General features: G+C 43.3%; 1 protein-coding gene across 1 annotated transcript in view; it reads left to right on the top strand.

Moving 5' to 3' along the window:
• Positions 1 to 2,674, top strand: part of LOC311107078 (E3 ubiquitin-protein ligase pellino homolog 2-like) — a 30,642-nt gene extending 27,968 nt beyond the window's left edge. The window contains exon 7 of the mRNA XM_084149536.1: positions 1,059 to 2,674. Coding sequence (XP_084005662.1) covers positions 1,059 to 1,458 — 400 coding nt within the window. The 3' untranslated portion in view covers positions 1,459 to 2,674. The remainder of the gene's footprint in view (positions 1 to 1,058) is intronic.
• Positions 2,675 to 10,926: the final 8,252 nt, after the last annotated feature.

The raw sequence follows: 10,926 nt of genomic DNA on the forward strand, positions 1-10,926 counted from the left end.
GGTCCGACCGCATTCTGTCCCCTATCAACACTTTTTAAACTTTTGGTGCCAGCGAGAATGACATAAGAAAGTAGTCAAGACGACTAGCTTGATTGAGTCTCCGCCATGTATATCTCACAAGGTCAGGATATTTAAGCCTCCATATATCCACTAGTTTCAATATATCCATGATATTTGTGATTTTCTTATATGCATGAGGGTGATAGTTTGTTGTGTGATTTCCTTTTACATTTCTCCCAACATAACAATAGAGTCTTGTATTGCTTGTAGGCTTGATAAATGATTATATATATTTTCAAAGAAGCTTTGCTCATCATTGTTTGGACCATATAGATTAATGAGCCAAATATGTTTATGGTCCAATAACATATTTATAATAATCATTCTACCTTGCGGATCTGTTTGGACAATTTGCACATTCGGATCAAAATGATTGTTAATTAATATCATCACCAAGTATAGGGAGTGTTAGTTTATTCACCCCGAACGGCAATCAGAATTTACTCACCTACTTTTTTTACCACCACACACACACACACACAGCGGTTATAGCGTTGGGCCTGCATTGGGTTGCTAGTTCGAATCCCTGAGCCGACAAGGTGAAAAATCTGTGTATGTGCCGTTGAGCAAGGCACTTAACCCTAATTGCGCCAGGGTCTCTGTTGATAATGGCTGATACCCCACTCTCCGAGGGGATATGCAAAAACAATGATTACAAAAAAATAAAACAATTCCAAGTCACACATGCGTATTAATACACACTTGTACATGTGATTAATAGGACAAATATAAGCACCCACCATAATATTATTATTATTATTATTATTATTATACACACACACACCGCTACACTAGGATCTCAACACCTCCCGGCCAGTAGGCCTCAGTACGCATTCAGCCTTGAGCACGACACAACATGGCCCGATTTACAAATCTGTTTTTATCCCATGTAATCTATTTATAGCTATTTTACAATACAACCACTACCAATAAATAATAAAAATGATGCTTTGAGTTTGAGAAAAGCTAAAACCAAGTCATTTTCATTTCCCCCCCAGTCTGGAGGAGCGCCAGCCCTGGGTCTACCTCACCTGTGGACACGTGCACGGCCACCACGACTGGGGCCAGCGCCCCGAGCGCGGGGAGGAGGGAGGAGGAGATGGGGAAGGAGGGATCACAATGGTCCGCCGGGAGTGCCCTCTATGCAGGAGTGTGGGGCCCTACGTGCCCCTGTGGCTGGGGTGTGAGCCTGCCGTGTATGTGGATGCTGGAGCACCCACATATGCATTTGTACCCTGCGGCCACGTGTGTTCGGAGAGGACAGCCAAGTACTGGGCGGATACCCCGCTGCCTCATGGGACACACGCCTTCCGGCCCACCTGTCCCTTCTGCTCTGCCCCTCTCAGCAGCACCCCACAGGGCTGGACCCGCCTCATCTTCCAGGGCCCTATCGACTAGCCAGGGCCCCCGGGGATCCAGACCACAACTACTACGCAAACATGGAACCAACCACGTCACTAAGCCAAGGGCCCATTCCTAACTTCAAATAATAGTGCGGAACTAGCGTGACTATTTCTTTCATTTACACTACATGTATGATGTTAGACAAGTGTGTGTAACTCAAACATTTGTGTAAATCATGCATTGATGTCAGTTTAGGATCTGTGCGGAAGTTTAAGTTAGACGCACGTTTCTCTCAAGGTAAGATTTGTCAATAACAGAACCTCACTTCAAAAGCAATAAGAACACCACTATAGCAAAGTATTACACTCATAGATAAGCTAGTTGTTCTGCTAGTCATCCATGTTTCCAGTTGTCTCTCTTCTGACATGGCTGAAATGTTGTCTGCAGCTCAAGGGCTAAACCTGAGGTGTGTTGAAGTCACTGGATGTTCATGTTGGATGTTCATGTTTACTGGTTTCCTGAAAATGTTCTCTCAAGCCAATTTTTAACCAATAATGTAATGATGTTTTTGATTGAATATTCCATTTGACAAATATGAATTATCCTGAAAACAAAACATTGTAATATTGCGAAGCAGTTCACCTCCAAATTACAGATAACTTACTCTATAGTTGCAAAGATACTAAGTTTGTGAACATTCTGCAGTTTGACCACACCTCAGGTTGGTGACCAATCAGACAGACAGACAGACAAGGTCTTTGTCATGTGACACTATAGCAGAAAGGTCAAAGGGCGTGACCTAAGGTAACCTCATAAGACAACATTTTTTTCAATGAGAATGAAACTATTTTATTAAAAAGGGGGGTGTTTGGGGTGGGATGGGTTAGGACTTTATTTAGATGATAAGATACAACTATTTTTTTATCTTGAGTATTGTTTTTAGTTCAATGTGATTTCTCAATGTAAGCATTTTGTGTATGTGTATGAATATTATTATTATTATTATGTGTGTTCGATGAAACTGGGAGAGCTTGTGAGTGAGAGAAAATTGCCAACACTGTGTCACACACACTACACACAACTGTAAAAAATTGCCCAGACAATGAATGTAGCCAAATACTCAGGCTATACTAGCTTAGCCTTCCAACGTGCTCGTATTGAATAGTTCTATATTATGCGACTATTTTTTTATCTAACCGTTGTGATATAGCTCAAACATTTCAGATTGCTTCAAGAAGATGAACACGTTAAATAACACACCTACACTAGATCTTGTTTATCTTGCATGAATACACACACACATCTTGCACTGTGAATTGCCAAACCTTGCATTTATGCTAAATTGTACACAGTGTTACATGTTAATTATACACAGCACTAAATGCCTCAAGTGAAAAGAAATGCTTGCGAAATGAGCAGTCCAACAGAAATCTACAATTTAAACATGTTCTTTCCTATATATGATATGTACTCGCCTACTCAGCTGCTATTCAGGGACAGAGAACATGCAGCAGAACCGACATGTTGTTATGTAGAATATAGATAATCGTGTCAGCTCTTCATATTACATTTCTATGATGTATTAACTGTTTCAGGTTTACAGCCGTCAGTCCTCTACACACTACCATGCTGTATTTGACATACACTATATATACAAAAGTATGTGGACATCCCTTCAAATTAGTGGATTTGGCTATTTCAGCCACACCCGTTGCTGACAAGTGTATAAAATCGAGCACACAGCCATGCAATCTTTATGGACAAACATTGGCAGTAGAATGGCCTAACTGAAGATCTCAGTGACTTTCAACATGGCACTGTCATAGGATGCCACCTTTCCAACAAGTCAGTTTGTCAAATTTCTGTAAACTGTAAGTGCTGTTATTGTGAAATGGAAATGTCTACGAGTAACAACAGTTCAGCCGCGAAGTGGTAGGCCACACAAGCTCACAGAACGGGACCGCCGAGTGCTGAAGCGCATAGCGTGTAAAGAAATGTCTGTGCTCGGTTCCAATACTCACTACCGAGTTCCAAACTGCCTCTGGAAGCAATGTCAGCACAATAACTGTTTGTCGGGAGCTTCATGAAATGGGTTTCCATGGCCGAGCAGCCTAAGATCACCATGCGCAATGCCAAGCATCGGCTGGAGTGGTGTAAAGATCGCCACCATTGGACTCTGGAGAAGTGGAAACGCGTTCTCTAGAGTGATGAATGACGCTTCACCATCTGGCAGTCCGATGGACAAATCTGGGTTTGGCGGATGCCAGGAGAATGCTACCTGCCCGAATGCATAGTGCCAACTGTAAAGTTTGGTGGAGGAGGAATAATAGTATTGGGCTGTTTTTCATGGTTTGGGCTAGGCCCTTAGTTCCAGTGAAGGGAAATTTGAACGCTACAGCATACAATGACACTAGACGATTCTGTGCTTCCAACTTTGTGGCAACAGTGTGGAGAAGGCCCTTTCCTGTTTCAGCATGAAAAATCGAGGTCCATACAGAAATGGATTGTCGATTGGTGTGGAAGAACTTGACTAGCCTGCACAAAGCCCTGACCTCAACCCCATCGAACACCTTTGGGATGAATTGGAACGCTGACTGCGAGCCAGGCCTAATCGCCCAACATCAGTGTGGCTGAATGGAAGCAAGTCCCGCAGTAATGTTCCAATATATAGTGGAAAGCCTTCCCAGAAGAGTGGAGGTTGTTCTAGCAGCAAAGGGGGGACCAACTCCATATTAATGCCCATGATTTTGGAATGAGATGTTCGACGAGCAGGTGTCCACATACTTTTGGTAATGTAGTGTGTAATGTTACCAATGGGTAAAGATTGAAGCACTTCAGGATGTTAAAACCAATCAGGACGTCTTCCAAGTTCCCAGTTCAGTTGTTAGAAGAACAGCCTTCTCTTCCTTAGTACCAGTGTTTTTCACCAAACCGATTGTGTATTAGCTCAGGTTTAGATTACCCAGAGTTTACCTCCAGGGCAGCACAGGACACTCAGCTACAGTAAGCTAGTAGTAGACAAGATTTTGGATGTTCATTTATTTCATGGACGCATTGAAAGAGTTGCAAAGTTAGAGAACATTCAGATAAGAATGCATTGTTTAGAAAATACATGAACACTGAGTCATGTCAGTCAGTAAAGTCAATTTCTGTCTGCAACATTCAGTAAAACAGTGTTACCTTTAAAAATTGTTACCTACCCCATTAAACAGCCAAAATCCCCATTTGCCCCAGTCCACGGGATATCCTGCTATTGAACGTGCCAATTCTTAAATGTAGGCCTATTATTATGAGATACCAGGTGAATTAAATAATGTTTGCCGAACATTTTGGCTTATTTTATGGTTTTATATACTTGGTTGTTTTGGTCCTTTTATCCGTTTGGTTTTTCTCCTCTGCTTTATTCTGCCATTGGGCCCCAGAGTCTGTATAAGTCGCTCCTAAAGACAGGTCCAGGGTCAGATAGTTTCAGTCCCTCTAATGCTTCAGACTGGAATTGGTGGGAGCGTAATCTGATCCTAGATTTGTTGTTAAGAGGAACTTCTATGTTAAACACATTTTTTTATCCAGTTGATCCACCCACCACAGCTGACCTCTGACTTGTAAAGGTCCTGATAGCCTCACAACTATCACTCCTCTGGAGCGACCAAAACTCTAAATGCTGATATGAGGTGCTTTGTCTCTTACCTTACTTTAATCCTGGGGTGCACAGACAATCACTGTACGTACACCCGTCAATAAACCTGTTTTAAACTAGCATGTCTGTCTGTTTACTGGATGGAAGGGGATGGGATTAAGGTTTAGGGGGTCATGAATGTCAAAAGGAATACCTGTTCTCCCCTTCTTTTCATTTGAAAATCATTCTTTATTTTACTCTTGTATCACATTGGGTGGAGCTCACAGAGCGGAGCACCCAGATTCTGGTGAGCGAAACTGTCTGCACTAATTATATTGATCGGGAAAATGGGATGATATCTAGAGAATATACGCATATTAATGTGAGTTTACTATTAAGAAAATATTTGAGGATGCCTTGACTGAAGTTTGTGCCTGAGACATACACATCAAATGGTGGCCCTAGAGTGTGTTTTCCTCCCAGACCACCAGGGGGCAGCCTCTGATAACGCCGACGGAGGCCATCAGCTCATCGGTTGCGTTCCCCTGCTTAGCGGTTGGATGCATCAACCAAAGGCTGCATGCCAAGTCATCGTCTGTGTCATCGACTGACGGAGTGGCATAACATATGATGTGGTTAGCTGATACGTAAAATACCTATCCAGACGTTGTAATGTCTGACGGGCGTCACCAACGCTTGGGCAGAGGAACGCGTCCACAATCTCCATCATATAAGGGTTGCTCTTGCTTTACATCACCTCTTTAACTCATCTTACTGATTAGAATGAGTCATTCTGACTGCCTTAAGTATACAACCCTAACCCAGATAAGACGCTACGCTACTTTTCTCGTAATAATAGAACTACACCGATATAAAGACAAGGGTTTAGGAAGAGTTGAGACCGTTTGTTCTCTGGATGCCAGAAGACTCAGAAAGAAAACCTGCTGACTGTTATTTAAAAGTTTGTTCTGAAATTATTTCATTCTTCAGCTGAAGGAGACAGTTTTTTCCCCTTAAAAAGATTATGAAGCCTATTTCATGGGTATCTTAGTGACACAGAGTATTTCACCTCATCCTCCATAGAGAGGAAAGAGGAGAGAGAGAAAAGGCAGTATCTGTGAGACCCAAAGAGCTGTTCAGAGTTTGTTGGTGGGAAGCATCTTGAGGACACACTAATATTGACTATAGTCTAAATGGTACAGTATTAGTGAGTATCAAACAATGCATACAATGCATATAAAGCAATGACAATACACTGAGTGTACAAATCATGACATAGACTGACCAGGTGAATCCAGGTGAAAGCTATGATCCCTTATTGATGTCTCTTGTTAACTCAATATTAGGAAGGTGTTCTTAATGTTTTGTACACTCAGTGTATATTCCCAATATGAACTGGTTTGCCAAAATTCTCCAGGAGAGGGCCCTCTTCTCTTGTCACTGTGTCTGCAAGCATTTTCTATTAGAACTGAGCTGAGAGAGCAGAAACCTTAATACTGTTATATAAAATACAGTGCAGATACAGGCTGAACTCAATTATTTTATTGTATAACAGTAACATATATAATTGCACAGTAATTACCTTCATTTTGCATGTACAATACTGATGGCCAGACTGGTTTTGTGTTTTCATGTCAGTAGCTGTACATGTGTGTCCCCGTGTGTGTGTGTGTGTGTCAGAGGAGCAGGGGTAGATGATGGAGGCAGGGCTTTAGTGAAACAGTTTAAACTCTATGAGGAGGGATTTGCAGGTTTTGATCCTGGCTAATTAACGTGGAGCCCTCGATGGGACGACTGGGTATTTGTGACAGGGAAGTTTGAAGGGGACTCTTGTGTGTGTGTGTGCGTGCTTGCATGCATTCGTTTGTGTGTGTGTGTGTGTGTTTGTGTGTGTTCGTTCGTCTTGTGTGTGTCTCAGTGGTAATCACTGGGTTCTATAATCATCTCTTCCTCTCTGTGTGTCCCTATGGAGCGATGAACAGAGCAGTAGAGGCCATCTTCTCTATTGTTCAATCAATTCACTCATTAACTCACAACAACTTTAATTAAGCATGGGGCCTGCCGCGATTAATTAACTTTAAGACTTGACTTCCTCTTTTCTTTCCGGTACACTTCTTTTACTAAGTCAGGGATGCTACAGAATGCACTAATTTAGCCACACAATTTACAAATCCAATTAAAGTCAATATTAAGGCTTCACAAGCTGTCCCGTGCATAGTCTTAGTTATAATAATATCCTCTTTTGTGGGTAGAACAACCAGTGTGTGTATGTGTAAGCCGGAGAATAATGAATTAAATAGGTTTAGCAGTTATAATAAGTTTGGTTATTGAAAGGAGTTTATTATGCTGTGTTATCCTATTAGGGAGGTGGTGTTGTGGTAATCCTGAGAGTCTCCCATCGCTCTGAGTGGTCTCTTTTACACCCAGCCTGTAGCCAGTGTCTGTTTGCTTTCCCTTTTAAAGGTCCAATGCAGCCGTTTTTATCTCAATATCAAGTACCTTACTGTGTTTGTTTTCCATTCAAATGGTCAAAAAGAAACAAAAATACCTTCTTAGCAAAGAGCAATTTCTCAAGCAAGAATTTTGCCAGGACGGTATGGGAGTGGACTGAGAAGGGAAGGAAAAACTGAAAACTAGCTGCTATTGGCAGAGAGGTTTGGAACGCTCTTTCTTATTAGCCTATTAACTAATTTACCGCCTGGTGATGTCACTCCATCCCACCTAAACAGGCTGAAATTTCAGGTGGTCTTTTCAAACAGCTCTTACACTAAAATGACATTATCATCATTTTCACAATTTCACAGTATTATTCCAACCTCATAGTGTGGAAATATATATAAAACACAGGAAAATCCCATTTTTGACTGCACTGGGCTTTTAAGAAAATGTCTGTGTCCTGTCCTCTGTAGACCTAACTGACTCTAGGCCTACATATGTGACTGTTCAGACAAGACTTTTCATGTCTAACTGGGCACAAGTCTGTTTTTGTTGATTTTCATACCATGACTACAGTAGGACTAAACAGTTGTCCACATATTACTTTCAACAATACAGAATTGACACGTGACATTAGTATAGACATAACCACTTGAACACTGCTCTCTCAGGCTTGGTAACAATTATAAGACTATGTGAGATCATATTCAAAATAGAGGACAAATGAAGATGGCGGACCATACAAGCGTAATAACAGCCATCTTTTCTTCCCCACATCTCCAATGTCAGCGTAGTACAGTGTGAAGGATACAGCCCTCAGGGACCACACCATAATACACTGTAAATGATGCCTAATGAACATGTTTTCCCCCCCCTCATTACTGTGTGTGTGTGTGTGTGTGTGTGTGTGTGTGTGTGTGTGTGTGTGTGTGTGTGTGTGTGTGTGTGTGTGTGTGTGTGTGTGTGTGTGTGTGTGTGTGTGTGTGTGTGTGTGTGTGTGAGTGTGTGTGTGTGTGTGTGTGTGTGCGTGCGTGCGTGTGCCGCAACCACCACAATTTCGGCTACTTTACTCGCCATGGGCCAAGATTCTCTCCACTTGTGTTGAATATTTAAACTCTCCCCCTTTCTTTTTAACTCTCCTTCCTTGTTGATCCCTGCTCCAGAATAGGGTGAAATATAGTGGAGTCCCCAGAGTAGACATTGGCACTCTTGATATGAAGTAGCCAGCAGTGAGGTGAGGCATCAGTTACAGGCTCAATTAGCCTGTTAGACAGGTAGGCGTCCTAGGCTATGAGTCATTTGAAAACATTTCTCATTACACCTTATCATAGCAGCACTGGAGGGCTACAAGATGGAAATGAGAGTGTGTTCGAGAGAGAAGGGAGGAGAGACATCAAAGTGGTGGTCTATTTAAATTGAGTGATCTTGTGTGAAAGAGCTCCCTATATAATAGAATACCCCCACCCCCATACCTAATATCACATACCGCATACCCTTGGATTAGGTGTCAAGGGTTAATAACTATAAGGATGAGGATATTGGGGAGGAGGGGGGGGTTCAAGTGGTGTGTGTGTGTGTGCGTGTGAGAGAGAGAGAGAGAGAGAGAGAGAGAGAGAGAGAGAGAGAGAGAGAGAGAGAGAGAGAGAGAAGAGACTCCAACCTCTTGATGGACACATTACCAAGCCTCTGACACTCCCATATCACTGTCCTAACCGCCACTCCTGATGGAGTGAAAAGCAGGTTGGTGAATGGGGAGAGAAAAGAAGAGGGTTGCAAGAAATAAGAGACAGATGTGTGTGAAAGAGAGAAAGACTTGATCTCTTCCCTCTTTTCCTCCAGTTTCATCACTATTTCATATGGCATTTGTTCTCCACATTTTCTTTCTCTGAATGTCTCAGTCTCAACGCGGCTCCTTTTGTGGCAACAAGGACGGGAAGCGCGAGGCGGTTCGATTTCGTTGTGTGCGTTCTTCCATCCCACCCGCCAGATTAATGAGGTCGTCGGTTACAACTCGAGCTCTCTTTTTCCCTCTCTGATAACCGGCCTCGTGCGCTGCCGCCTGCCTGCTCCTCACACTCAATTTCAGATAGCGCTAATGGAATCTGTCCCGCGCGATTGTAATGCGAGCGAGACTCATTTGCCACGGAGCTTGGAGCTGTCAGCTTGGTGGGCTGTGGGGGGCGAGGAGAGGAAAGGGAGAAGGAAAGAAAGCTAGGAGATGGGGGGAGGAGATGAGGACTGAGGAGGAGAGGGAGAGGGCTTGAAGAAGAAGATAACAGGAGGGAGATGAAGAAGAGCTGAAGGAAAGAAATGTTGGAGAGGGTGGCTGAGGAGGAGAGATGGAGAGGGGTTGAAGAAAGAAGAAGAGAGGAGTGTATTGTGGGGTCAGGAGGGAGCTGGCACAAGTGTTGTTTTGGCCCATAGTGTGTATCAGTAGTGTGTGAATAGAGCAGGCCTTCTCTCCTCTCCTCCCTGCCTGTCAGTGAACTGATAGTCTGCAGAGAGCTCTCTATGCTTCCTCACACAATAGAGAGTTCTCTGCCTTGGCACACACAGCATAGACGGTCACAACGTTCACTCACACACACTGCACGCAGCCACGTAAAACAAACAACAAAGTATTTGGGAAACTCACAATGTGTGTCACATGAAAAGACTAAATAAGGAAACAAGTTCATACTTTAGTGGTGTTTGGATGATATTCTCTTGAGGTCAACTTGGACCAACCCTGTAGGCCGAATACCTGTTTCCTGCAGAGGGCAGTATCTGCTTGGAGAACTCTCCACTGCAACCAGAGGACCCCACTGAACCAAGACAACCACACTACCACACAGGGATTACAGTTTGGGGTGCATGCATGTGGGGGTGAATATGTCCTGGAGGGGTTGAGGGGATAGTTGAGAATGAACATGGGAATGAAATGGAAAGTGACAGAGTAACCCAAGGCATTTGAGTTGAGAACACACCTCGTCTCTCTCTCTTTCTGACTAATCCCCCTCTACCCCTCTTTATTTTTGTCTATATATCTGCATGTCTGTTTCTTTGCTTTTCCTCTCTCTCTCTCTCTCTCTCTCTCTCTCTCTCTCTCTCTCTCTCTCTCTCTCTCTCTCTCTCTCTCTCTCTCTCTCTCTCTCTCTCTCTCTCTCTCTCTCTCTCCCCCTCCTCTCTCTCTTTCTCTCTGAGGGGTAAAGGAAAGCTTATATTTTGGCTGAGGGACAGGCCAGGGATTACAGTGGTGCTAGTATTTAATCTGGGACAGACTGTCCATGACTGTGTGTGTCTGCACTTAAAACAGTCCCACTGACTACCCCATGTGTGTGTGTGGTGTGTGTGTGTCTGTTGTGTGTGCCCTGCCCCACCCTAGCCAATTCCCATCCTGTTATTGCACTAAACACTGCTAGGGCTGATTAGGCTATTTTTAACTGGGCCCAAAGCTCATATTAAGGGCTTTATGGTCAGCCAGACACCCC

The sequence above is a fragment of the Coregonus lavaretus genome (genome assembly GCF_964263955.1).
Source record: "Coregonus lavaretus genome assembly, chromosome: 31".
In the NCBI taxonomy this organism is placed as follows: domain Eukaryota; kingdom Metazoa; phylum Chordata; class Actinopteri; order Salmoniformes; family Salmonidae; genus Coregonus; species Coregonus lavaretus.